The sequence below is a fragment of the Sturnira hondurensis genome, unplaced genomic scaffold (assembly GCF_014824575.4).
Source record: "Sturnira hondurensis isolate 20B ecotype Veracruz unplaced genomic scaffold, ASM1482457v3 Scaffold0003681, whole genome shotgun sequence".
Taxonomy (NCBI): Eukaryota; Metazoa; Chordata; class Mammalia; order Chiroptera; family Phyllostomidae; genus Sturnira; species Sturnira hondurensis.
The window spans coordinates 4,998,750-5,026,285 of NW_028076312.1; the positions used below are offsets into that span (position 1 = coordinate 4,998,750).

The 27,536-nt window shown below is 53.4% G+C and overlaps 1 protein-coding gene across 14 annotated transcripts in view; it reads left to right on the forward strand.

The window, feature by feature from the left end:
• Window positions 1-27,536, forward strand: part of MCF2L (MCF.2 cell line derived transforming sequence like) — a 169,350-nt gene that overhangs the window by 127,602 nt on the left and 14,212 nt on the right. For all 14 annotated transcript variants that reach the window (XM_037042050.1, XM_037042053.1, XM_037042064.1 and 11 more), the window contains 16 exons: window positions 2,312-2,402; window positions 9,795-9,914; window positions 11,826-11,942; window positions 12,480-12,629; window positions 13,603-13,727; window positions 15,058-15,172; window positions 18,416-18,535; window positions 18,835-19,026; window positions 19,500-19,691; window positions 20,345-20,504; window positions 21,318-21,391; window positions 21,666-21,742; window positions 23,514-23,580; window positions 24,433-24,548; window positions 26,011-26,080; window positions 27,270-27,362. In XM_037042050.1, coding sequence (XP_036897945.1) covers window positions 2,312-2,402; window positions 9,795-9,914; window positions 11,826-11,942; window positions 12,480-12,629; window positions 13,603-13,727; window positions 15,058-15,172; window positions 18,416-18,535; window positions 18,835-19,026; window positions 19,500-19,691; window positions 20,345-20,504; window positions 21,318-21,391; window positions 21,666-21,742; window positions 23,514-23,580; window positions 24,433-24,548; window positions 26,011-26,080; window positions 27,270-27,362 — 1,879 coding nt within the window. The remainder of the gene's footprint in view (window positions 1-2,311; window positions 2,403-9,794; window positions 9,915-11,825; window positions 11,943-12,479; window positions 12,630-13,602; window positions 13,728-15,057; window positions 15,173-18,415; window positions 18,536-18,834; window positions 19,027-19,499; window positions 19,692-20,344; window positions 20,505-21,317; window positions 21,392-21,665; window positions 21,743-23,513; window positions 23,581-24,432; window positions 24,549-26,010; window positions 26,081-27,269; window positions 27,363-27,536) is intronic.

A 27,536-nucleotide genomic window follows, 5' to 3' on the forward strand; every position in this document is an offset into this window, starting at 1 on the left:
GGGGAGCAGTTTCTGGGGAGATGAGCTGCCCTGCTCCCCTGGGCGTATGAGGTCACATACTGGGTAGTGAAAGGCGGAGCGGCGGAGCTTCCTGAGCTCCCGGGCCTTCATTCACGTGGGCAGACCGAGACCTTCCTTAGCCTGTTGGGGGTGGATTGGTGGGGCCCATGGGCTGCTGAGCCTCAGCTCCTGGGGGATGGGGCGAATGGCTTGGCCTTGCTCTGGGGCTGCGGTCACGTGGGCACATGGGAGCCTTGAAGGGGCTCTACATTCTTGTTGAAGGTGCTGTGTGTTTATCAAGTCTATGCGCCTCTGCGTCGCTGTTCCCAGAATATGGTGAAGACAAGATAAGCGGGGCATGGAAGAGTTTTACTGGACCCTGAGCTGGGTTCTGGTGTATGGGCATCTTTGCTGTCTGCTTCTGGAGTTGGACCCCCTCAGCATGTCCCCGGACACCCAGCAGTGGTGGAACAACCCCTGAAGAGGAGGCCTCTGCCTGGCCCAGCATCAAGACGAAGCCCAGGGATGGGAGGGGTAGGAGGGTGGGCTTTGTCCCTCAGGGTGGGCTTGGCCTGGGAGGCAGTGGGCAGACAGCTGAGAGCTCTGGCTCGGAGCCAGCTCACGGGGCACACGCCGCCTGGGCTCACTGGCTTTCACTGTGGGCGGACAACTTAACCCCTCTGTGTCCCTGTGCCCCATTTCTCAGCTACCTCATAGGGTTGTTCTGAAGATTAAGGGAAGACTATCAATCAAGCTTTTAGTGTGTGGTGGCTGGCCAGTAGCAACCCCAGAGAACAAAGAACCCCTCCTCCCAGAAGGAGTGTCCAGGCCCGGGCACTAGAGTTTCTGCTCTGTCTCAACTTCCTGCCTGACCAGCCTGGCCTGAACCAAGCAAGTTGGCTGGCCATCTGTGTGGGGCACTTGCTGCTGGGGTGCAGTGGGGAGCAAGACTGCTGTGAGCCTAGGTGTCTGGCCCTGAAACACGAGTGATACACAAAACAGAAACAAACCTACATCCATAAGAAGTAAGCCGGCTCAGGTGATGGGTCCGGCTGGAGCACGCTGGGGAAGCAGCAGCATCGCCTTCTCGCCGTGTGTGCGTGCCCGTGGGCTGCACTACCAACAGCAGGCAGGCTGTTTTGAATGAAAGTTAACATTGATTTGTGTGTTTACCCAGAAGGCCTTTGCTATCATTGAACCAGACTCCTTCCTACACACAGAGTCCTTCATCATCAGATGTGGATGAGGACACACCATCCACAGCCCACACCCACACAGGTGCACACACAGCCAGGCAGGTGTGCACCTACCCACGCAGCTGTGCACACACAGGTGTGCACTGTGTGTCATCGCTGTCACTGCCATTGAATCTGAGCGTCAGGAAGGACTTGGGGTGTGGCAGCTCTGGCTTTATTACACAGTGGTTACAGCGGGCTTTCACAGACAGCGTCATTTACATATGTCCGTGTCATTCTGACTTTCGTTTAAACCCAGAAGTGGCTCCCATAGGTTCAGAGACTTGGAAATTAGCAATTCCCATCGTTGCCTCAGGCTGCCCCTCTCACGCCTGCGTGGATTGGCTGGCAGCGGCAGCTGCTGGCATTACACAATTGGCTTGGGTGTAAAATTAGCCGACGGAGGAGGACCTCCTCGTTTCTGCACGGTGACTCAGGCTCCCGCATCAGGCTCAGTCGGGACTGAGGTTGTCATTACCCAGCGACTCCGTGTTATCTTTGCCACAGATGCTGTTGCAAGGAGCCGTATCTCCTCTCCTCTTTCCACGAGATGCTTGTGAGCTTTCAGGTGCCTCAGGGATTTCCTCCCGAAGTTGCAGCAATGCCATCAAGAGCAGTTTTCTAACGTGGATGAGCTGGGGGACCTCAGATGCCAGGACTCACATAACATGTGGGTCTCAGACCTTGTCTTGGAGGACTGAGCCGGCTAGTCAGCCTAGAGATGAACATGACTCGGCTCTGACCGTGGAACGATCTGGACTGAGCTCCAGAAAGGATGGGTTCCGCCTGCATCTTTGCCTTGTGAGACGGTTGCTGTTAGGCTGGGAAATCAGCAAAACACAGAAAACACTGGTCCGTCTTTAGATGAGAGTGAGTTCTGGAAATCGCCCTGATGAGGCTCCTGGAAGCGCTGCAGTCTGCTCCAACACCCACTTGGCGTGCGTTTTACCTTGTGGTGCAAAAGTGGCATGATTATTGGAGGAATCATTTTATCCTAAGGTTCTTTTAGAAATTACACGAAAGCCTGTCTTCCTGCTGTGCACATTAACTGCTGATATCTCTCCCCCTCATTTCAGCTTACAAGATGCTGGCATCGGATTCATCCTGGTCATAGACCGAAGGCAGGACAAATGGACCTCGGTGAAGGCATCAGTCCTGCGGATAGCAGTAAGTGTCAGCGCCCTGGTTCCGTGAGGTTCCCACCCACTCTTCTCCAAGGCTGGGTGACGGCAGTGTTTCTCTTCTGGCGACCCATCTGCCTGGGTGGCAGTTTGGATTCGGGCTGTCACCATGCCATGCAGAGCTAGGGTGTGCAGCCAGCTCAGAGCACCTGCCCAGGGTGGCCTGAGGCCAGGCCCAAGGGCACCTGGGCGCTCCACCTCCACGCCTCTTCAGTGTCTCCAGCTGCTAGGACATGGGTGTGTGTGTGTCTGTTCTCAGCTGTGTTAACTCAGGGGGGCCATTTTAATTTGAAATGAATTCCACTGGCTCGTTTATTTCTGACCATTGAGCATGTGAGGGGCTCAGGATTTTACGGTGTGTTCATTCTTAAACAGAGCACCAGGTCCCGAATAGCAAGCAGGGTGTTGAGTGCGTTACCGAGAATCCTCAGGCTAGAAGTTTGACACTATAGCTTCTTCTAAGTGACCCTCTCCTTTCAAAAGGGATTGCTTATACTTTAGTTCTACAGCTAGATCAGATGCCTCCGCCTTCCTTGGCAACCCATTCCTGCCTGGGAAGTTAGCAACTCTCATTGCCAAGGCCTTCGTTGATCTTCACATCCGTAGAGTTGGTTCTCAGGCTGCCCTCCAGGGCCACAGAGTCGCTGGTCTGTGGTGGTTGCTGGGGACGTTTGCAGCCTGCGGTACTGATTTAGGGTGAGGAGGGGAGGTGGCAGAGAGCTCCTGAGTCTCATTTTGGTCAGTAGCGTCCACCCCGCTTATCGTCTCCCCACCATAAGCCCATCTCCCCGTGCTGACCTTCACCCTCACTCGCTTCCCGGCAGCCACCCACCGGACAAGGAAACTTTGATTCCTGGCCAGCAGGGTGACAACCCGAAGCGACTGTGGCCCGGTCCTCCCCCAGCTGTGAGGGCTCCGCTGCTCCCAAGCATTTTTCAAAAACCAACCCCCCCAGGAGAGTGAAATTCTCCTAACCTCTTGTTCTGGGTCTTGTGTTCAACCATCTTTGGTTCTTGGCCTCAGGGAGGCTTCTGGGCTGAGATTCATCTTGATGACATTTAAAGGGTCAGTGTCCGCTCTGGCCCTTACGGTGTCCGTTGCTTGGGTGCAAACCTGTTCCTGAGCTTCTGGGTCCCACCTGTGTCTTTCTGATAAAGCTTCTCCCTGCACCGCCCAGGTGTGTCACCACCCAGGTGTGTCTCCCAGTCCCTGTCCCCACCTGGCACACACTTCCTGTGATGTCACTTATCTGAAGCAAATCAAAACACTTCCGAGTGTTTCAAAAGAAGCCAGTATGTTATATCAGTGATTTTCAACCGTTTTCAATCTCAGGACACAGAAAGTGACCACAAAAATGCTGCGGCACACCAAAAGATATATGTTTTGCCAACCTGACAAAATAAATAGGTATGATTTTGATTCACTCCTGCCAACGGCTGTTGTGCTGGCTGTTGTGCTGGCTGTTGTCATTTTCTGGTTTGACAATCTGAGGGAAAGGAGGTCAGGGTCCCTAACCAAATAGCCAGGCACTGTATGTTTTAAAAATTCTTGGGGCTCGCCAGTTGAAAATTGCTGTTTTATAATCCAATTTCCCTTGTTTTACTGTCCTCAGGAACGTACAGGGCACTCCTGACATGCCCGTGGGGGGTCCAGGTCTCTCCACTGCTGGAGAGTGCTGCCCCACACCTCTTCCCGAAATGCCCCCACCCCCGGCCCAGCTGGCTTCCCAGCCTCCCACACCCGCCTGCCCAGCCTCCCACGGAGAAGCGCTTCTCTGGGAGTCTCCTGCTTTTCCTCTGCTCTGTGGAGGTACACAGTCCTCCCTTACTTGCATATCAGGGCGTCCTTAAAGTCAAGGCCAAGCCCTGTTCACGGTCGTGTGGCTGGGCGCCCAGCCAAGGCCCCAGTGAGGCAGCTTCACCAGGAATCTCTCTCAAGCCCATCGGTTGTTCCTGGTTAGAGACAAGAACTTTCCCAAACATAGGGTTGCTATTTAAGAAACAGGTAAATTGTTTTGATTTTTTTTAAGTGGAAGTGATCCTTCGATCGCCCTACAGTTCAGCAGTAGGGCCCAAGACCACCGGCCCAGGCTGTCCCAGTCAAGCTTTCCAGGTGCTGAGTATAATCAGTTTCATTTGTCATCAAGTTCATGGTCAGGTTACCTTCTGAAGCAAGCTGGCTCAGCTTGAGAACTTCGTTTTGTGAAAACCTTAGCTAAAAAGTTGGTGTTTGAGTTTTTAGGTTTGCACTGATTCATACACAATAAAAATATAGTTTTTTTCCCATTCTTTTTCCTTTGAGTCTCAGAGTCCCCCAATACTTGTTTGGAAATCCCAAAAGTTGGGATTTTTCCAGCAGAATCATCAAAAAATTCTCTTTGAACTCCAATGTTTTTGTTATAAGAAATTACTGATATTACTGCCGATTGTACTCATGTACCCAACACATTTACAAAGGCCCTGCTGTGCCCGGAATTGTGTGAGGTGCTGGGGCGGATGGGCGTGTAAGCAAGACAGACACACCAGGCAGGGCACAGGCAGTCCACAGGGCACTGTGATGAGGGTCATGCCCAAAGACGTCAGACAGATTTACAGGGTTCCTGAGGCAGAGTACAGGTCTCGGGCAGTCAGGATACTTCGAGCCAGGCCTGTGCCTTCCTCGGGCATGTGTCCGTCTCTGGGCCAGGGTGTGGGTCTGACCACCGGCATGGCTCTTTGGTGGGACCAGGAGGTGGAAGATAGCTGGCACAGTGTCCCCATGCGGGGAGCTGGGAAGGGCAGAGCTGGTGCACCTTTGCTGTCACCTGGGGCTGGGAAGCCAGACCGCATCACCTTTAGCTGGTCTGTGCTGTCACCTGAGGGGGCTTTGGGCAACAACCAGCTGGCATCAGCCAGGCCAGCGCCCTCGGACCAGCACATGCACCGGTGCCCCGGCGCGCACAGTCCTGCCAGAGCACCCTGGCCACTTTGCGTGTGCCACAAAAGCAAGTCAGTGGCAGAGCTCTGTTTATCTCTGATGTGTCTGCACCCAGACTGAGGCCCAGCACTCACACGGTGCCAAGGCCCCGGGGCTGTTTTTAGCTGCTGTGCGTGCTGTCTGGTGAGCCAAGCTCGCCTTAATTTGGGCATCTTTTTTTTTCTTTTTTGGATGCCTTTAGCTTGGCTTGGAATAGAAACACAAGATGTTGGAGGAGCTGAAGTCCATTGTTCTTGAAAATCAGGCTTGTGCCTCCACGAAGAATAGAGCCTTTATCAGCTGTGACGGGGCGAGGGGGCAAGGGGTCCTCACCTGCCACAGACCGTGATCTCAGCAGGTGGACGCGGGCAGACGCAAGGCATGGAGCTGGTTATTCAAACAGCGCTCTTTGTCCGACGGCTGATTCTGTCCTGGGGTAGGAGTATCTTTTATAAAATGCCCACGTGCCTCTTCTAGGGTCCCATTTCGAATTTTCACCCCCTTTCCCCTTCTATTCAGTATGTGTGTGAGCAGGTGTGCAGGACAGCCTGTGGAGTTGTCGCTGGCCTTTTCGCACAGAGGATACATGTTTCTGTTCAGAGCCAGCCTCACCCGAGCTAAGTCTGTACCCTAGCGCGTGCCGCTGAAGAAAATCGCAGGTGAGGCCGTTTCAGTCTGCACGGGGAAGACTCTGTAGAGCCCATGCTGCCTGTGGGCGCAGGAAGGACACAAAATGACACGTCCGAGGGACCCAGGATCCTTAGGTCATTCAGTGAATACACTGTGCGTGGCAAGATTATGTTACATTAAACAACGCTAGTAAGTTCCTACTGTGTGCCAGTTACCAGAGGCCTGAGCACAGGAGGCGAGGGCCCCGTGGAGGCGAAGGTGTGAGCAGTAGCGCCGCTGGTCCGCATGGGGTCCGGGAGGAAGGGCAGGCTGTGCAGGGCTCCTAACCTGGAGAGCATTCAGGCTCATGATGGTCTGTCATTCAGAGCTTGTGCCCTTCCCCTTATTTTCCATTCAGCGTCTTTTCCCTGGTGACGTCTGTGACAGTCCCGGCAGTGGTCCCCAGGGCTGGTGTCAGATGCCCCATCCTTGCTGCTCGTGTCCAGACCAGGGAACACAGCCCTGAGGGTCGGAGGCCTCTGCTCAAACTCAGCTTCTCTGGTTCAGACGCTGGGTTTTTGTCTCTTCACAGTGAGACCCAAACATTCAAAGTCATATTTATTGCATACACTTGAGTTTGTTGTTTGGCTCCTGTGAGACAAATGTCATCGGTCAGGCTCCAGCTGCTCCATCGGAAATGAAACATAACGTCAGGCTGAATAGACGTGGCTTTGAGCAGAAGTGAAGGCAGTTACTTGACCTTGGCGGGGTTTCAGACAGCATCCCCCAAGCACCGGCTTCCACAGTTTCTAATGTTTTCTGTTGTCTTTAGCTGTGTTGCCCCTTCATCTTGCAAGGCTCTAAGAATATTACTTCAGAAGCCAGTTAGGTCCTCTTTTTCTATCCCCAAATTACATGTACACAGTCATCACATTACACATGCTCCCAAGTCCGCCAAGGTCAGATCCTGAAAACAAACAATATTGCTTTTATATTACATAGAAACCTATTATAATCATTTTATGATTACTTGATTAATAGGTTACAAAAAAGATGTTACTTTATAGCCTTCCTCCCAAATCCTCCATTTAGTTACCTTTACTTTTAAAATGAAGTTTTAATTTTGTTATATTCTCCAGCTTTTAGTACATATGGCTGGCCCCAACCCAGAGAAAATTTAATTTACTGTTGTTTATATTAAAAATGTGTTTGTGTATGTCAGTAGGCCTTCTCACTTGGCTGGGATCTTGCAGTTACTCCCTTTATTGTAAAGACTCACCAACTGGAGGAAACGGAGGCACTGAGGCAGAGAAGAGGAGGAGAGTGAGCAATAACTGATTTGATAGTCTCCTCCAGCCACAGGCTCAGCCAGTGCAGCGACGGAGTGACGGAGCACCCCTGCCCACGAGGCCCCTTGCCGCCCGCGTTGTTAATCCAAGGGAAATCACAGAAGGACAAGGGCGCAGCTTTATCTTATAAGTTCAGACTCGTTCTTGCAGAGCACATCTGCCAGGAGGTGTAAGTTAGGGCGATGAAAACGATGTTGAAATTTAGAAAAGCATGACTCATTGTGACCTGTAGAAAGAGGCTTTCATAAGGACATTTTCCTTAAATAGTGGTGGCCAGTTTCACAAATGAGGGTGGCAGGTTTGCACAGTCCTCTTGCTGATAAGTTAGCCGGGTTTCTGACTCTGCGTGGTCCTGGGTTCCCACCCCTCAAAGGAGCCAAACCTCGTGAGCATCAGCCCAGATCAGCAGGAGAGGTCACTGCAGGAGTGCTGGTTTCACAGTTCCCTTTTGGGCTGGTACTGAGCCGCCAGGTCCCACCCATTTCCCTGTGCATCCCCCACAGTGTTGTGTCCAAGCACCGAGTGTGATGGTGAGACACAGGGCCCAGGGCTGAGTGACCCCCTTTCCTCCTAAAAAATAACCCCACCCAGTCCCAGAGCTAGGTCCAGCTGGTAAACATGGGTGACTGTGCAGACCGCAACTGGGCAGATGGCACCTCGTGACAGCTCACCTCACTGTCCACGCAGCTGCAGACATTTAGCAAGCACCTGCTAAGGTTCTGGTGACCAAGGACACATGGTCCTTGTCTTCCAGGGCTATGCCAGTGGTGCAAACATGTTGGGGTACCTGTATGGGGGTTGTCTAGGGGGCTGCAGGCAGGAAGCATAGTGCCTTACACCTGACTCAGAGGCAGCAGGTCACTGAAGTCTTAGAGCTGCTTTCAAGTTTCCTGGAAGAGGATGGAGGTGCCCAGTAGGTACCAAGGACCTTCAGGTGGAAGCTCAAGGAGTAGCCAGGTCGTAGAAACAGCGTGGACATCGCCACGCAGCCTAGGAATACCCCCAGATGTCGTGGGGTCTTGGTGTGCAGATGGGCTGCCCACCGGTCTCCGATGGGGGACTCTCCCGCCTCATGCCTTTCAGGGCCCCCAGCCAGGCCTGCTGAGACCAGCATGGACATTACAGTGGGACTCGGGAATGACCTTTTAGCCAAGACACGGGGCAAGCTGTTTCCCCACTTCCATTTCCTGCTGCCTGTCCATTCCGGGCCTTAGGGCCATGCCATTCCTTCCTGTGTATCATACTTCAGGTGCGTTCTAGCCTGGGCACCCGGAAATCAGACTCACTCGCCTCAAGCTTTCCTGTTTCAGTGACGGGGCCTCCCCGGGCTCCAGCATCTGGAAACAATCTGGCGTCCAGAACAGCCTTCCCCGGCAGATCTGCCGTCGGCACATTTTTAGCACCTCGCGTGAGCGCTGTGCTGAGCTCTGCCTGTGCCTCAAGTCATTTAACCCTCGAGTGTGCAGCGAAGGCACTGTGTTGTCCCCAGTTCAAAGGTGGGGAAACTGAGGCACGGGAGATTGAGTAGTTGCCCAAGGTCCCATACCTTGTAAGCAGAGCTGATAACTGAACATATTCACACACTTATATCTAAGGGCATGTGTATACACACTAATTTTTATCTTTCTTTTAGGTAATACATATATGCATCTATATGGCTTTTCTACGTGACAAGTGTCTTAGTTCCCAGGGGCTGTTATAACAAGTTCCCAGACCAGATGGTTTAAACAAAAGAAGTTGACCTCACAGCCTAGAGGCTGGAAGTCCAAGACCAAAGTGTCCGTAGGGCTGATCCCCTTCCTGGCTGTGAGGGGGAGCTTATCTCAGACTCTCACCCGATTCTGGTGTAGCTGGACATCTGTGGCAACCCTTGGCTTGTAGACACATCACCCGTCTGTGCCTTCGTCTTCACGTGGCCCTCTCCCCGTGTGTGTTTGTGTCCAAACGTCCTCTTTTTATAAGTTGCGGTCTGTACAGTCACCCATGTTCACCAGCTGGACCTAGCTCTGGGACTGGGCGGGGTTATTTTTTAGGAGGACAGGGGGTCACAGGGTTAGAGAACCACCCCCACACCTTACTTTAGCCTGTTTGCCCCTAAAGTCGCTCTCTCCAAGTCAGGTCACAGTCTGAAGCACCAGGGGTTCGCGCTTCAACATCTGAAGTTCAGAGGATGCCATTCAGTCTGTAACAGGTGTAATAAGCTTTAGACATTTTCGTTTATAAGTAGCATAACATAGCTGCACCAAGCTGTGTGACTTTTTCCCTTTTGTTTTTAGAAACAGCGATCTCTGACAGAGTTAGTGTCTCTGTATCTTAGTATGACATTGATGTCTTGGAAACACCTGGACCCCTGGGCTGGGTCTTCCCTGCCCCGCCCGTGCAGTCAGCTGCGGGTGCATGGGGACCCTGAGCCCAGCTCTAGCCGGAGTCCACAGGCAATGCCCAACCCCTCCGTTTTCTTGCAGGCCTCCTTCCCAGCAAACCTCCAGCTCGTCCTTGTTCTGCGCCCAACAGGATTTTTCCAAAGGACTCTCTCTGACCTTGCTTTCAAATTCAATAGAGATGACTTTAAGATGAAGGTACCGGTAAGTATATGCTGCTTTGGTTTCCTAGGCAGAACTAAACTTAATTGCATTCTTGGCCCATCTGTGATCATTGAAATCCTCATGGTGCTTACCTCAGTGATGTGAGCAAAAATAAAGCCCCAAATGACTCAGCAGGAAATTGTATTGTATTTCATCTTGTGCAGCCTGGAGCTGTACAATCCTTCTTTCCCACCTGCCATGCCCCGCCCCTGGTCGACTGTGCAAAGCATGGCATCAGATGGACCACCTAAAAGTACAGGCATTTTGTCAGAGCCACAAGTCTAGAACATTCTTACAGCAAGTCAAGCTGAAGAACAAGAGAACCCAGTGTGCCAAGTGCCATCGCCTGCCTCCTAGCGAGGAAGGGCCAGGCTCTGCCAGGGCCTGAAGACAAGAGAGGGGCCAGGGAAGTGGGTGTGAGCATCCCCAAGGCCTGTAGAGGGAGCCCCAAGCGGCCGGTGGGGGTGGCTGGCCTGGGCCTGGCAAAGAGAACACTACCTCATCTCCTGACTCCAGCTCCTGCAGGGCAGCCTTAGGAAAGGGGTGCTGCCTGGTATCAGCCAAATTAGTGACTTGTCAAAAGCGGTTTTCACAAATACCGTCTTTGACATCTTCAATGCACTGGCCCACTTTAGGTCTTTCTCTAGCATCCCAGAATGCATCACTGGGATGCTGTTGTGACAAGTGCGTTCAGGCCGTGTTCCAGTGCTATGTGAGGCACTCAGGGCTCAGTAGGAAGCATTAAGAGGCATAGTGGGTCCCTGTGCCCTTCTGGTCATGGTTAAATGTATATGGAGCATAGACAGGTTGCTCACCGAGACACAGAAATCATGAAGGAAGGCGGCTTACACTGACAGATTGCCTAGTCGACTAGTCATTGGTCATACTGCTTGCAAATCGGGGTTATTTGGCTGCATATAGATAGTTTCATGAGATGAACGAAGAGAAAATGGAGTCACGTCTGCTAAGAACAGTTTTCTACCTTAAAATGACATTTTGGCCTGTTTTTAAAATGAAGATTATGCTCCAATCAGGCGATCTCAGGGTCGGCCCTGGGGACAGTTTGGGCAGGACCACTCTCTGAGGCAGGGCTGTCCTGTGCACCATTTTAGCGGCACCCCTCCCCCCACCCACCAAATGCTAGCCCCACCCCACCCTCAACACTGTGGCGATCAAAACTGCCCCCGGACTCGTCAAATGTCCTCTGAGGGACCGGATCGCCCTGGGGGAGAACCCCTGCCTTAAACTAATACAGTATTTAATAAAACATGAGGTGGTTTCATATAACAGTCAAGCTGAGCCTCTCAAGACCTACTTTGTAGTATCTGTGGGCAGCTCACAGAGAAAGACTATTTTTATCTGAAACTCATGGACAGATTAACCTCGGACAGGGCAAGAAAAATATAAAAACGTAAAACTTGTCCTGTGTGGAAGAGCTTGCTTGGCCACCGTAACCGCGTGCAGGTTATCACGCTGTGCTGACCCTGACTCATCCCTGCGATGACCTCACGGGAGCTCAGCGGGAGTAAAGACAAAACCGGCTTCTTTGCAGTGCGATCACTGTCGATTGCCCTGCTGCACTCGCCTGGCCGGAGGAGCATCCAACCGCTTATCTGACACCTGCTGTCCGTTGCAAGCCCAGCTGTGCCAAGGGCATTGCATACTCGGATGGCTGTCACCTGACAGGATCAGCCATCACATGCCCATTCCATGCATGAGGAAGCTGAGACAGAAAGAATAAGTGGCTTGCCCAAGTCAACCAGCCAGTTAGTGGTAGAGCTGGGTTTAAACCCAGGTGCCAAACCAGGGGTTTTTGTCCACCCCGCCACACTTAGCAACCAGCGGGAGAGCATTTCCTAACTCTGCATGCTGGGCATTCTGCTTATGGGGACGGCTTTCTTTCTCCTCTAGGTCATAATGCTGAGCTCAGTACCAGAATTACACGGTTACATCGACAAGTCCCAGCTGACCGAGGACCTGGGCGGGACCCTGGACTACTGCCACACTAGGTGGTTGTATCACCGCACGGTGAGTCTTTCCGGCACTCTCCGGTGGATGCTGGCTTCGGGCTGTGGTTCTCCATAACCCCTACTAAATCCCCTAGAATTGCTTTTACGTTTTGACACTGCCTTTTCCAAAGATGTGTTCGTGTCCACCCAAGTTTTCTCCCGAACAACGATGGTCTCAGTGGACCTTAGTCATCCAAAGAAGTAACATGAGTAATAAATTCGGGAGTGGCTTGCTCTGGGCCAAGAGACAGAAAAGAAAGAAAGGAAAAGCCTATGCTGTTGTAGTTTGCGGCACTCACACCTCTCCGACAAGGAGAGGGACCTCGAGCTTAGAATGACTCTAGGTGATGAAAGCGTATGTAAAGAGTGTCCGGTATGTGTCTGAGGAGGTCGTGAGGCTAGGAAAGCCGTGGGAAGGTATTTACTTTCCGCAGACCAGGCTTGCTGTGGCTCTGTCCCCTCTGGGGATGCCCATCTGATCCTTGCTGGTGCTTTTCAGGCAGCAGGAGGGTGCGGTGTGCGCAAACGTTGTGACCGTGTTTTCCCTCTTCCCAAGGCCATCGAAAGTTTCGCCCTCATGGTTAAGCAGACGGCCCAGATGCTGCAGTCCTTCGGGACCGAGCTGGCCGAAACGGAACTGCCCAATGATGTCCAGTCTACGAGCTCAGTGCTCTGCGCGCACACGGAGAAGAAAGTCAAAGCCAAGGTATGTGCGGCCTCTGTCGGGGGTGGGGTGGGGGGTGGGTCTTATGTCTGAGTGTGAGGTAGCAGAGCAGGAAGAGCTGATGTCGGCAGGAGGTAAGACAGAATCGAAGGGGTTTCAAAGACGCCTTTTGATGCTAATGGTCCAGGTCACTTCTGTGATGAAACCTGAAACATGCTCCTTTTTAAAAGCAGCATAAACAAATGCTGTGAATGCAGACAGTTCGTGTGGTTGGCTCGAGTGGCTTGTGAAATCTGACGGAAGCAGGTTCTCAGAGGCGGCTTCTCTCCGAACCAGCCCCAGAGCTGTCTTACAACAGCGCCCTTCCTCTGGGTGTCTCTGTTGCCTGGTAGTAAACCGAGACAGGAATTCTGCCTCCAAGGTCCCAGGGAAGGTGGGCAGAGAGGTGGTGGGCTGACTTGGAAAGGCTGAAGTTCATCGAGTAGTCACTGTGCCCATGTATTTACCATCACCCCCCATTAACTGTTCTGAGGGGAACCTGCTCCCCCCGCCTGTTGCACCCCCTGTCCCACCCGCACATCACAGGCTTAGAGTCAGCAGTGACCCTGACCTGCACATGGTCCTCGGGGACCGCCCCCACCCACACCCAGAGAACCCCTCACTCCCTTTCACTCCTGGCAGTGAGGATGGTTGCAGAGGCAGGCACGTAGAGGTCTGGTGTCCTGTTACTCTCCTACCTTATCCCGCTGCCCCTGCGTGACCCGTAACCCTAGCTTTGCCCTGGTCACAGCAGGAGGAGTCTCCCCGACACCTGTCTCCTTTTCCCAGTGAGCGGGCTGTCAGCACAGGGGGAGGAAGACTCCACTGCGCTGGTGCTGTGCCCACCTCACTCATTGTGACCCTCCCGCTCCCCTCGCAGGGGAATGCCCCACAAAGCCCACCATTCCCTCCAACCTGGATGGAGTCCTGGGGAGTGGGTGGGCTTGGGGTGCAAGGTGCTGTGCTCTTCCCGCAGGAAGACATGAGGTTGGCGCTGAACGAGGGGCAGAACATCCTCGAGAGCATCAGGGAGCCTCTGGCCAAGAGCCCGGAGCAGAGCTTGAACCAGGACCAGCTGGACAATCAGACCACCGTGCAGAGGTGAGGACCTCGGGCTGCAGGGGCCTCTCAGGTGGCCAGCCTCTGTGGAAATGAGAGGCAATAGGCCGAGGGCAGAGGGACAGACAGACAGGAGCAGGAGGCCCAGCCCACCTGCCTTGTCGCCTCTCTGAGCCTTGTGTACTCACCTCAAAGAGAAGCGAGAGGACCTCGGAGTCCTTACCGCTGAAATGCTTTACTCCCAGATGCCAGAGAAAGCAGCTTCTCTGGGAGATGCCTTAATCACTCATATCCGTAAGCGTGAAGGGCTGTTTAAGGGAGAATGGGGGTGACAGGAGCTGGCAGGCTTGCAGCTCTGCACTCTGTGCTTTCCTGCCCCGTTTCACACCTGGTCTCCGCTTGTTTGCAGGTAAGGGAGCCACCTGAGGCCTTTCTCCACTCCAGCTCCAGGTTTTAGAAGCCTGTCTTTTCTTTCCCTGGAAAGGGATCCTGTGTACTTCCCTCCCTTGGTTTCTAGCTGAATGACGGAACACAGGGTTAAGTGTCCACACAGTTAACTGCTGTTAGTTAATACCTTGTGATGCTCTGCGATGTCCACGCAGCACACACTTCCTCCCCATTCCATGCTCTTCACCACGCAAGCCAGGTCAGCGCTGAGACCCCATCTCCTTGTTCGGGGACAGGTGGGTGACAGGCACAGAGCAGCTGCACAGCCTACCTGGGGGCTGCCAGACCCTCACAGACAAACCCAGGCCTGGACCCTGGACTCTTAGCCCTTGTTCCTGCCTTGTGTCTGAAGTTCACACGCCGAGCAGGTGTTCTGGACACAGAGTAGGCCCTGGGGCACTGGGCAGGCCTGTGTGGATGGGATGTCACTGACGGAGGGGGTTGGAGCACACTGTCGACTTTCCCCAGACTCAGTTTCCTCATTTATTCAGTGGGGCTAGCCTGAACACACCGGACGCAGTGGGTGTGGGACAAGATTGTTCACACTTGTCCAGCATGGAGCCCATGGGAATGACAACAGTAAGTGGTAGCCGCCGTTCTTCACCCACACATGCCTTGTGGCAGCTCACTGCTTCCTTTACCCCTGAACAAAGTTTTAAATAGTAACCCCAAACCGTTAGCATCTCAACCTTGTAAAACTTAGCAGACTCAGCCGGCCACCCTCCCTTTCAAGTCAGTGGGCCCTAAAGAAACTCCTACCTGCGAATCCTGGGCTTCTGTTCCCAGGATAAGAGGAGGCAAGAGTCTTAGGAAGGCTGCTTGGAGACTGAGCCCCCCACCGCTGCTTCACACCGCAGGGGTGATTCTTCCCAAGGCCCCACGGGTCGCTCCAACACACAGCACAGGTGCCTCTCCTCTCTCCTAGGCTCCTGGCCCAGCTGAATGAAACCGAGGCTGCCTTTGATGAGTTTTGGGCAAAGCATCAGCAAAAACTTGAACAGTGTCTGCAGCTCAGGCATTTCGAGCAGGATTTCCGAGAGGTGAGTGGCCCAGAGCATAGACAGAACCTGCAGATGGGCACCTGGCGTCTGACTGCAGGGAGCCAGTGGGTGGGCTGGGTCACCTGCATGCCCGGAGCTGAGTCGCCCAGCTGACGGTGGCTCAATGCGAGATAGTCTCCATTAGCCATAGCAGGCCACAAGATCAAGTTGGGCTTAACCTTAAAATATGTGATTGGTGAGTAAACCATTACATGCAAAGATTATGTAAAATCTGTTCATTGGCATGTGCTTCCACATTATTTGTCAATTAGTCGAGCAATCTTTGTTCTCCCTTCAGCGTCATTTGTGTGCTCTTTTCTCTGACATGTACCTACTGTGTATCTGCATGGGCCCTGGGTCCACTCAAATCAGAGATACAGCCCTGCCTTGGATTCGGTGTGACCGGCTGTAGTAGGAGTGATGGGCCGTCATTGTGTTAGGTACTTAGAGGGGGCCAGCTCTTCAGAAGCCTGTTAATCATTTATTGTGCAGAATGCATACTTTGACACTTCCCTGCGGTCTGGTAGTGGTACAACGTAGGAATGTAAAATGCTACGCCGTCCGGAGCAACACAGACCCAGGGCAGCGTCTTCCCTGTGCTCAGGAACCTCTGGTCAAGAAGGAAGAATCACGCATCCACAGGAAATAAGTAACCACATCAAGTTCTGTGAAAAAAAAACTGGTGTGGGGGGCCATGTCGAGGTGCCAGGTGAGGAGGACCGCCAAACGGTGCTGTGGGGCCGTCCTCCGGTTCTCGCCCTCTTCCGAGAGTCAGGAATCTCACCTTTGGAAACTCGTTCCGCAGCCTTCACTGAGCGCTGTGGATCTGGGGCCCGAGCTCCGGCCGGTGAGCCGAAGCAGCCTTCCTGACTCGGGCCAGAGCGGTCACAGCAGCCAGTGTGAACAGCAGGCAAGGAAGCACCTGAAGAACAGTCATTGATTACTTATTTCTGTGGGGACTGAAGAAGGCGCCTCAGACAGCCAGGCTTTGTACTTGTGGGTAATTGTAGATTCCAGCGCTGTCATAAGAAGTAATTCTGAGATGTCCTGTGTATCCTCCACTCAGTTTCCCTGGATGGTGACGTGTAAACTAAAGCACAGGATTACCGCCAGGTGCTGTGCCTGGCACACTCAATGCCTGGAACATTCCGTCGCAACAGGGACCCCCCACGTTTCCCTTTCCCCCCCACGCACCCACTTCCCTCCCACTTCTACCCTCTCCTGAACCCCTGGCCGCCACCCATCTCCACCCCCATAATGTTGTCATGTCAAAAATGTGCTGTAGATGGGATCACACAATCCATAACCTTTGGGGGTTGGCTTTTTTCACTCAGCGTGATTCCTGGAGATTCATCCAGGTGGTTCTGTGCCCACACTTTGTTCCTTTTCACTGCGAAGTAGTCGGTATCCGTGGTGTGGACGGGCCACGGGGAACCATTCACCCACTGAAAGCTCCTGGCTGATTCCAGGGTTTGCGGTTGCAAAAAGAGCTGTTATAAACATTCGTGTGCAGATCTTTGCATGGACGTGAGTTATCATGTCTCTGAGATAAATGCTCAGCCGTGCAATTGCTGGGTCGTATGGTAGTTTCGTGTCTAGCTTTTTTAGAAAAAGCCAGGTTGTTTTCAGATGGCTGCACCATTTTACACCCCAGCAGCCGTGGGAGAGGGATCCCACTTCTCCACATCCTCACCAGCACTTGGTGTGGTGTTATTTTAAATCTTCTACACGTATTCTGCTAGGTGGGCAGTGATGTTTCATTGTGGTTCTGTTTTGCATTTTCCTAGTGGCTGATGACCTTGACCATCCTTCCAAGTGCTTACTTATCATCAGTATGCGCTCTTCGGTGAAATGTCTGTATTTCTACTTCCCATTTTCTGACTGGACTGTTTCCAGTTTTGTTTTTACTATTGTGTTTTGAGAGCTCTTTATATACTTTAGATACTAGCCCCTTGACAGACATGTGGTTTGAAAATGTTCTCTTCCAGCTCGTCACCTGTCCTCGTACCCTCTTAACCGGGTATTTCAGAGAGCAGAGCGTACAGTGTGAAGTCCAGGTTACACTTTTCCTTCAAAGGACTGTACTTTTGGTGTCAGTTCCAGAACCTAGAGATGTTCCCCTAAACTACCTTTCCTGAAAGATTTCAGTTTTTACACTTCAAGGCACTTTTGGTGCAAGGCGTGAGAATTAGGTCAAGGCTTGCTTTCTGGATCTTGGAACGCCCAGCACTCACCTTCCCCCACCTGACTGCGCTCCACTTTTGTCCAAGGTCATTGGGAGCATTTGTTTGGGTCCGTTTCTGGGTCTGCAGTCTGTCCCTCCGTCAACACATGGCCTTGATTGTAGCTATTATAAGCCTGGAAATCAGGTGGATGAATCTTCCCATTTTATTTTTCTTTTTCAAAATTGTTTTGGCTAGTCTAGTCCCTTCACCTTTCCATGCAAATTTAAAGTAATGTTGTCTTCATCTGTAAGAAATTTGCTAGAATTTTGATAGCAATTTTGTTAAACCTCCATTTGAGGGAGAATCAACATCATCACTATGTTGACTCTTTCAGTCAATGAACACGATATGTCTCACCGCTTATTTAGCTTTTCTTAGACTTTTTTATCGATGTTGTGTACCTGTTCAGTACATGTTTTGTCTGATTTACACTTACATGTTTTACTTGTAAAAAGGCAGTTATAAGTGGTATCGTGTTTTGGGTTGTGGAGTCGGTGCATTTATTGCTATGTGTAGCAATACAATTGGGTTTTGAGTATTTATCTTCTCTTCTGAAAGCATGCTGACCACGCTTCTTCTAGGAGTTTCTCTGTCCCCTTTGGGATTTTCTACACAGATGATCAGGTCACGCACAGACAGGAACAGCGTGACTTCTCCCTTTCCCATCTGCATGCCTGTTGTTTGTTCACATTTTTTATTTTTTTGCCTCACTGCACTGGCCCGAGCTGCCAGCCCCCATGTGACAGCTGTGGGAGTGGGTGTCCTTGCCCCGTTTCCGGTCTTAGGGACAAAGCTGTCTTTTCACCAACATTACGTGTGTGATGCTGCCTATAGGGTTTTCTTAGATGCTCTTTATCAGATTGGGGGGGTTCCTTCCTGTTCTGTGTTTCTGGGGGGAGATCCTACAATTGCCCTCTCCTCCCTCACGCCCGGTTTCGGTTATGTCTCCAATCCCTTTCCTTCCGTCTGTGGCTGTTTTGACGTGGGCCTGAGTTTCTCACCTGCTTCTCTGTTTCAGGTGAAGGCCTCCTTAGATGTGTTGGCTCAGAAGATAGCGACCTTCACGGATGTGGGCAACAGCTTGGCACATGCGGAGCACCTCCTGAAGGACCTTACCAGCTTTGAGGAGAAGTCCAGCGTAAGGGCTGGGACACGGACTGGTATGGGCGGGAGACGGCCTAGTGAAGAGGTACCCAGGGTTGTCACCAAAGTTGCTTTAAGAGGCACAGGAATTGGGGTTTCTACTGTCAGAGTGGAAGCCCCCAACCCCGAGCGATGTCGGCAGGTGGCAGGGCAGCTGCCTGGCCCACCCACCCCTGACCCCTGCTCCCTCGCCCTCCCCCCCACCCTCCCCTCACAGATCCCTCAAAGGAAATAGCACCCTCTCGCTTATACCTACCCTAAGCCGTGCTGTGTGTCTGGGGCGGCTCTCTGCAGGCGGCCGTGGAGCGGGCCCGCGCCCTGTCCCTGGAGGGCGAGCAGCTCATCGACAACAAGCACTACGCCGTGGACTCCATCCGCCCCAAGTGCCACGAGCTCCGGCACCTCTGCGACCAGTTCACTGCGGAGGTCGGGCAGCGGAGGGGTCTACTCAACAAGTCACTGGAGCTGCACAGCCTCCTGGAGGCGGTAGGCCCCCCAGCCCCATGCCCCTGATGGCCAAGTCACTCCCGGCCCCACGCAGCCGGCTCCCTCTGTGTGGGATGCACCAGTCGTTGATTAGAAGCTGGCCCACGCCCTCCTGTCTGGACGCCTTTCCAGTGGCCTAGTTGGTCCTGTCCCGACACAGCTGTTTTCTAGAACTCACTAGCAACAACTAGCAATTTCTTTTAAAGGCCCGGAAACTTACCACCTTCCTAACCCACTGCATTGCTTCCCTGTGTGTGTAAAGGGGTCCTTTCCTGGGGAGACGTGCTGCATTCCCTCCAGGGCAGTCCTCTGGACATAGCAGCAGAAGGAGGATGATGCAGTGCTGAAAATATTCCCCTGAACATAGCGGTTGGCAGACGGTGTGGGAGGCAGCCAGCAGGCCCCAGCAAGGGAGCCCACACACAGCTGTTAACAGCGCCATTCTCTCCCTCTGCAACGCTCCACGTGTCCAGTCCATGAAATGGTGCGATGAGGGGATTTACCTGCTGGCCTCGCAGCCTGTGGACAAGTGCCAGTCCCAAGATGGGGCTGAGGCAGCCCTCCAAGAAATTGAGAAGTTTTTGGAGACCGGTGCGGAAAATAAGATCCAGGAGCTCAATAAAATTTACCTGGACTACGAACCCATCCTCACCCAAGACCTGCTGGTATGCCAACTCGGGCCTTTCACCTGTAGCTCACCTGTCCTGAGTGGTGGGGAGTCACCCTGATGATGTTCAAAAGAATCATTTAATGGATTCTTAGAGGACAGTCGGCAATGGAGAAAGATACAGAGTTGGAGGGAGGGGTCATCTGGTTCAACTTCGCTTACACAGAAGTCACAGTCATGCGTCTCTCAAAAGGTGCAGGTCCTTCCCCTGCAGGGGGCGTGTGTTCAATGAAGTAGCCATTCTCCTGGCCCTGCTTCCTGTTGCCCCTCTCAGGGTTGTGCTGAGATGGGACTCCTCTTCCATCTCGGCCAGCTGCGCTTAGCCCACCCCCTGGGCAGCCCACGTGTTCACTGCCCCTTCCATAGGCAGCCTTCTGATGCACGGAGAGAGCTGTGGGTCCCCCTCTTCCAGCTGGCCTTCCCCTAGGCCTAGCACCCCTCCCTCCGTCGGGGGGGCCACCACCCTCCGCAGCCACAGTGGGCAGCACCAGTGCAGGACTGCCGTGCTGGTGACGGGCGCCGCGTCATCCGTGTCTAGAAGGGCGCTCATGCTGAGGGCAGGACTACACGTGGTCGTTCTGTTTTTTAATTGCAGACACCAACACTTACAAAACATCTTGCTAACTAGTCTGTCATACCTTGACACTTCAGGAACACGTGCAGAAGGTCTTCCAGAAGCAAGAGAGCATGGAAGAAATGTTTCACCGGAGACAGGCCAGCCTGAAGAAGCTGGCGGCCAAGCAGACCAGGCCTGTGCAGCCAGTGGCCCCCCGGCCAGAGGCGCTCACAAAGTCGCCCTGCCCCTCCCCAGGTATGTGCAGGCACACCTCTTTCCTTCAGGGAGTGCCCTCCTTCTGTTCCAAGATTTATTTTGTAAATAATTGTACAATTACTTGTTTACTCTCATCTCTGCTGCTTCTGTGTTCAGCACAGCAGAGCCAATTGGTTGCAGCAAAGAACTGAAACACCCACCCACTGTCACAGGACCCTCCTGGGCCTCCTCTCCATGCTCTAGTCTCTCCCCAATCCATCTGCTCTCAGTGCTGTTGCCAAAATAGTTTTCCCTGCACACAGCTCCAGCCTCAGCCCCAAAGCCTCCCTGCATGGTGTCAGAAGGTCTCAGCCACTTCAGCTGCCCCGAGGCACCACAACCAGTGGGCCGTGGCTCCTCATTGCCCCTCTCCCCAGCACATTCCCTGTCCCCAAACACACTCTTCCCCAATAGCTGAGACCTCCTGCTGCTTTCCTCCAGGGGTGGGGGTGGGGAGGCCTTGGTGAACGTTTTAAGTTAGTGAGAGCCCTGGAGAGCTGGCTCCCAGCCCCCAGTGTGGAGAGGTCTCCTGGCTGAGGATTTCCTCCCCTGTTGGCTGGGAGCCCCTCTAGGGATGGGAACTAACTCCAGTGGGCTGACCCCAGGTGGTTCCCCGGTGTCCCCTACCTCCAACTTATCTCCCATTTTCCTTCTCTTTGGTTTTGCAGTGCTTTCCTCACCCTTCTCTAGGCTTCTTGCTTTTTTCCTCCGAAAGTAAAGAAATAAATCCCAGACACTCCTGGGTGTTTTTTTCCTCTCCAGGCAATAAGATACAAAGTTGCACCCACCTTTCTCCTCTTCTTCCCAAACCAGGTGTCCGGAGAGGTTCTGAGAACAACAGTTCGGAGGGCAGCGCACTCCGGAGGGGGCCCTACAGGAGGGCCAAGGTGAGGCCCGCTGTCCCTGGCACGGAGCCTGCACTGCCCCGAGCCCCACCACCTCCTGTCACCTCACCCTCCTTGGCGGGCACCCAGCCTGGTCCTCCCAGCCCTCTCCCACCTGCGGCCTGCGTGCCAGGGCCATCCTCCCCTTCTCATCCTGCGAGGTCTCGGATTTCCCACCTTAGAAAGTGAGCTCAAACTCCACAGCCTTGGTCAGCACGTCCGGCTGTGTCGTCTCGCTTTTGGAATCTTGACATGCCGTGTGCTGTTCTCTCTCCAGAGTGAAATGAGTGAGGGCCGGCAAGGCCGGAGCAGCTCCACGGGGGAAGAGGAGGAGAGCCTGGCCATCCTGAGGAGGTGGGTGGGCTGCCCTTCCAGGCACCACTGAACGGGACCCACCTAGGTCTCAGCCTTTGGCCAGGACGGTCTGAATACAAATGAGCCAGTGTTGGTGAAAATGCCAGACTCTCCCCCAAAGCCACAATGTGGGAGCACAGCTGGAGGCATGGGGCCCACACACGAGTGTGCAGTGCACAGGCCTGGAGGGCATGTGTCTGTTGCGCATGTCTGCATCTGAAACTGAGAGGAATTTGGGTTGCCCTTAGAAAAGTCACATTTGCCCCGGGCCCTGGGCAGGACTGTGATGATGTGAAAAGGATTGTTTTTCCTTCAAGGTAAGTATGATCCAGCCTGCCCAGGCCCTTGGGTCACAGGCACAGGTCAGCCACGCGACTGCCCCCTGACCCAGCTTTCTGTCTCCTTGGAGGACTTGGTTCCTCCCAGAAGCCTTTCCAGGCCCTCCCAGCTCCATGTGCTGGGGGTCACTTCTCTTTCTTCATTCTTCCCCTCCTGCTTTTTTCACCATGCCTTACCCCCAGCTCTTTTTTTTTCTTTTAAGATTTTATTTGTTTACTTTTAGAGAGAAGGGAAGGGATGGAGAAAGAGAGGGAGAAAACATTAATGCGTGGTTGCCTCTCATGCGCCCCCTACTGGGGGCCTGGCCCACAACCCAGGCATATGCCCTGACTGGGAATTGAACTGGCGACTCTTTGGTTCGCAGACCCGCAACCAGTCCACTGAGCCACACCAGCCAGGGCCCACCCCCGGCTCTTCTCACTGCACACCTGGGCTGTTGCCATGGTGCTCGCTGGGGGTCCTGCACATCCCACCCTGGGGTTGAGGCAGTCCCGGGCACAGAGCTCTGATGAGGTCTGAACTCTTGACAGGGAAGGCACTTCCAAAGTCCTTCTCAGGATTGGCAGGCACTTTCTTCCTCAAACCGTACCTTCCAGCCTAGCTAGGCCGTCCACCCTTCCACAAAGGCAGCCCGCTCTCTGCCGCCTTCCTGGGTCTACACTCTCTGAGATCGGACACGGAATGCTGTCCCCGCCCCGTCCCAAACACAATGCCTGGCCCTCAGCGTCCAGCTCAGTTCTCCACCAGGGACAGCCTCCCCTTTGTGCCCACGTGGAGCTCTCTGCCCCCAGACTACAGTGCTCCCCTCCAGCTCGTGATGGTGAGAAGGAAGCCTGAGGCCTCTGTCTTCCCTCTGCCCCCACCTCCCCATTTAGGGTCACTGCCTCTTTGAACTGAGGCCTAACACCTTGTTAAGTGCTGACAACTGTTTCGGAATGGACTGTGCTCAATATTCCCAACCTGGGAGCACGCCCGCCCCTACTCCGGGCTCTAGTCCCTATGTATGCAAATGGGATATTTAGTTGTAAGCAATTAGAAGGTGGTCCTCATCCCTAAAAAGACATCTGAGCCCCTGGTTTGCAAACCCCTGCCCCTCCTGGGACTCCGTAACATGATGAACACATACTTCCACACATCATCACTGTACCCCACTGTGTGCGAGGTGTAAACTGAACTGGCTACAGTGATGCCTTGACGGCCCCCAGGCAAGGAGCCTGGTGTACATGCGTAGGAGAGGCTCTTCCTGGGGGAGAGAGGGGGTGGCTGGTGAAGGAAGTAGGGATGAGTCTACAGGGGCAAGGCGACTCAGAGAGGTGACCTGAAAGAGGAGGAGGCTCGAGCAACCGGGCTGGTTTTGTGCAGCTGGCCCCACAGCAGGGAGGCGGGCCAGGGAAGCTGCTCCTGGATTGTAAGTCCTAGTGCTCGTTCACAGGCACGTGATGAACGAACTCCTTGACACGGAGCGGGTCTACGTGGAGGAGCTGCTCTGCGTCCTGGAGGTGAGCCTGCCCTTGGCGTACGGCCCGGCGCGTGCCGTGGGCTGGGATTCCCCCGGGTGGTCTCGCATCCACCACCAAGCACGTGAAAGAAGGCTCACGGCAGCTTTACTCACAACAGCCCCAAAGCTGGAGCAACGCAAATGTCTGTCACGGGAGCAACTCGAATGTCTGTCAGTGGGACACGGGGCAAGTAGGCTTAGGTGGATTTGCACAGAGACAATATTTATAGCAGAAAAGGAGCCTCCACTGCCCAGTGCTGATCACAGCACTGCCCAGACCAAACACAGCCCTCAGGAGCACCGTGCCCAGCAGAGACTCTGACCAGCGTGCGTGCCATTCCTGCAGAGGAAGCCCAGGGCATGTGCGGAGCCGGTCCGGGTGCAGAGGGCTGGGAGGAGCCTGCCGGTGGCGGCAGTAGCCTGGGGAGGGCAGAGTGGCTTCTGAGTGCTAGAATGTTCTCCATCTTGATCTGGGCAGTGGTTACAGGGTTGTAGACATAAATAATTCATGAAGATGTGTGCATAAGATTTGTCCCATTCATAGAAATATCTCGATTTTGAAAAGGCTGAAAGGAAGAAGAACAGAACCTCCTCTCCCCGCGCCCCCCAAAATTGGCACTGTTTGTAATTCATTCGTATTGTGTGGTGCTTATCCAGATCATCATCTTAAAAATGGTCAGTGACTAAATACGAAGTGGATTTGCTAACACCTGAGACGGTGTCACCCGCCCCAGGAGCCCCACTGGGCAGCCACGCAGAGACGGGGCTTTGATGGTGGACGACTGGACTGCTGTTAAAATGTCCGAGAGCTGTACCTCAGGATTTCCCGGCTGACCCCTCTCCCCTCCCACAGGGCTACGCTGCTGAGATGGATAATCCTCTGATGACGCATCTCCTCACAGCAGGCCTTCAAAACAAGAAGGATGTTTTATTTGGAAACATGGAAGAAATTTACCACTTTCATAACAGGTGAGAGAGACCCTTCCTCTGGTCACAGCACTGCCTAGCCTTTCACGTGGCCTCCTGCAGGGACCTGCGACCGAATCAGCCCCTGGACTGTGCCTTCCTGGTCGGGGACATCTGTCCCTCCCTCTCTCAAGATGGGAAAAGCTCTCAAAGGGGCCACCAACCAAGAGCGGTTTGGTGGGAAGTGCCCAGGGCTCGTTCTCTGAGCCGGGGTGGTTGGTTAGAAATGGGCCTCCACCCGTGGGAAGATGCCTCAGAGCTTTTTGTCAGCAGGAAGATGGAGGAGCAGCCCGCCCCCTGCCTCTCCCTGTCCTTCAGGACCAGCAGGAGCCAGCCCCAGCCCAAGTGTGAGCACACTGGGGCAGCACCAAAGGCCACGCCACTCAGCAAAGATGGTTTCGTTCCCAAGCCCGTTCTTGAAGAGGGTGGTGACATCAGACGTTCCTTTCCTGCCCGTTATACCCTGGGACAGCAGTTTGTGGCACCCTCGTGCTCTGGGGGGATGTGGTTAGTCCTCGTAGTGCTGCTGTCCCTGAGTTCCCACTGCAGTTTGCGGGAGCCCATGGGAAAGGAAATGAGCCAGCAGACGTAAGTGGGTAGGGAGGCAGGAAGATGATGGCGATGTCTGTGTTTCCTGAAAAAGGGCCAGACTATGAGCTAAAAGACTAAAAGCTATGAGCCGACTCAGGGAGCCCAGCCAGCATGGGACTCGGGCCCCACCTCCTATGGGTGTCAGGGGACACTTTGCCCCTCAGTCCTTAGCATCTCTCACCCGCCCATTGACAAAGGAGGTACCAGGTCACAGCTTAACACTGCCTCAGAGTCTTCCTTTGGGAGTTAAATCCAGAGGCCACCCTGGACCTTCAGCATCCCCGGGGGCTCTGGCCAGTGCTTGGGCACCGGGACCCTGGCTGCAGGACCAGTGCAGTGAGCTGATCTCCCAGGAGCTTCCCTCCCTGGGAAATGTACCCTCATGGGCAGATGTAAGTCAGAAATGGAGGAAGACTCGGCACATGGCTCAGGAACAAAGCTGCACTGGGGAAGGTCTCGGGGGGAGACAGGAGCCCCCTTTACATCCGCAGAAACCTGGCAGAGCACGCAGCTGTGAGACTGCACTTCCAGAACCTCCAGATGCTCTATCGGCTCATGGCCTCTTCATCCCATGTCTGTGCTGATTCTTAAAGAAAAAAGAAAAAAGTCCTGAATTCTGTGTGGACACCAACACCGACAACATGTAGGGATCCATGGGGGCCATGGCTACTTAAACCCGAGAATGCAATGCAGCCAGAGCCCTGGGAGCGCCAGAGGTGGACTGCGGGTTCCTGAAACCAGACTGTGTTCTTACAGAGGCTGCTGAACTGGGGGGTTAGAGTTCTTTGGAAAATAATAGCTTATTAATTTGCTACAGATGCCGTCTTGTTCAGGTTGTTTATCATGCGACCTAATGCATACTTTCCTTATCTAGAATATTCCTGAGAGAGCTAGAAAACTACATAGACTGCCCAGAGCTGGTTGGAAGGTGTTTTCTGGAAAGGGTAGGTGTTTTTTTAAATGTGTACTTTCCTGTGCCTTACTTCCTAAAATTACTAGCACTTAAAATAATCATTTGAAATTCTGTTACAGTCCCCAACTGAAGTCCCATAGTACCAACGTTTCAGTTTGGCTAGGTTGACCTGACGATTTTTGGTGGGGCTGAAAGAATATGCTTTTTTCTAAAGCCCAGTAACTACTTGTAAAAGAGAAAAACTAAAAAACATGAGCTCTGAGATATGCCAAAATTATCAAAGGCCTAAGGCTTTGATGGTGTTAGATAAAGCTGAGCGTGTCTCAGGCTGGCGTTTTGTTTTGCGTTTGGTCTTGTTCTATCTGAGATGCCCTCATGGGCTGGCTGACTTTAGGCAAGTCATCCTGTTCTCTCTCTGAGCGTTAGTTGTGTCAGCTCTTTGAGATAGTAGGTGTCTGCCTCCTTCTGGGGCGTGATGATCCCCCTGAATGTGTGTGTGGAGGGGAAGGGGGCTGAGGAGAGGCGTTGGGAGCAGCAAGGGCTGCTGGGTACCGGGGCCTGCTGCGTCTCCTCAGGGTCCCACGTGACCCTCTTACGTTGATCTCCGTCAACTGCAAGGTAGCAGTGTGGAAAATGCAGCTGAGCTTACCAACAGCAATAAAACTGGGTCACTTTCCCAAAACAAGCTAGAGTGCTGTAATAAATTGATATGAGGAGGCCAAAGGCGGGAAGGGGAGGAGCCGTGCTGATGTTTCAACGCAGCCTGGCTGTGCTGCTTCTCGGTGCTGTGCGAGGAGTAGGGTGGGGCAGTCGTGCTGAAGGCCAGTGGTTCTCAAAGTGGGTCCCCTGGCCAGCAGCTCAGATCTGAGTCTCCTGGGAACTTGTGAATGCAGCTTCTCAGGCTCCACCTCAGACCTGCCCAGTCAGAACCTCGGTGAGGGCAGCAGCCTGTTTGCACAAGCCTGCAGGTGATTCCGACGTGCCTGCAAGTTTGAGCACCACCTCGTAGGCTGAGCTCTGGAGATCATTTAGAAAGTCCGTGTTAGTTCTGTGTTTATTTTTGCACCGTTAGACCTATGGCAAAAGCCAGCTATACGGATTGAGCGCATCTTCATGTAAGATAGCCCTGAGACGCGAACTTCTAGGGGGTGAGCGGGCATTCGGGAGGAGGTCGAACTGGCCCCCCGAGCCACGCCTGACACATCTCTGCCCCGGCCCAGATGGAAGAGTTCCAGATCTACGAGAAGTACTGCCAGAACAAGCCCCGCTCGGAGAGCCTGTGGCGGCAGTGCTCCGACTGCCCATTTTTCCAGGTGCGTGTCGGGGCTCTGTTTCAGAAGCGGGGGTGTCCAACCTTTGGGCGTCTCTGGGCCTCACTGGAAGAACAGTTGTCTTGGGCTGCACATTAAATGCCTTGCGACACATAATCACAAAAAAAAAAAATCTCATAACATTTGAAGTAAATTCACAGCCATCCTGGGATGTGT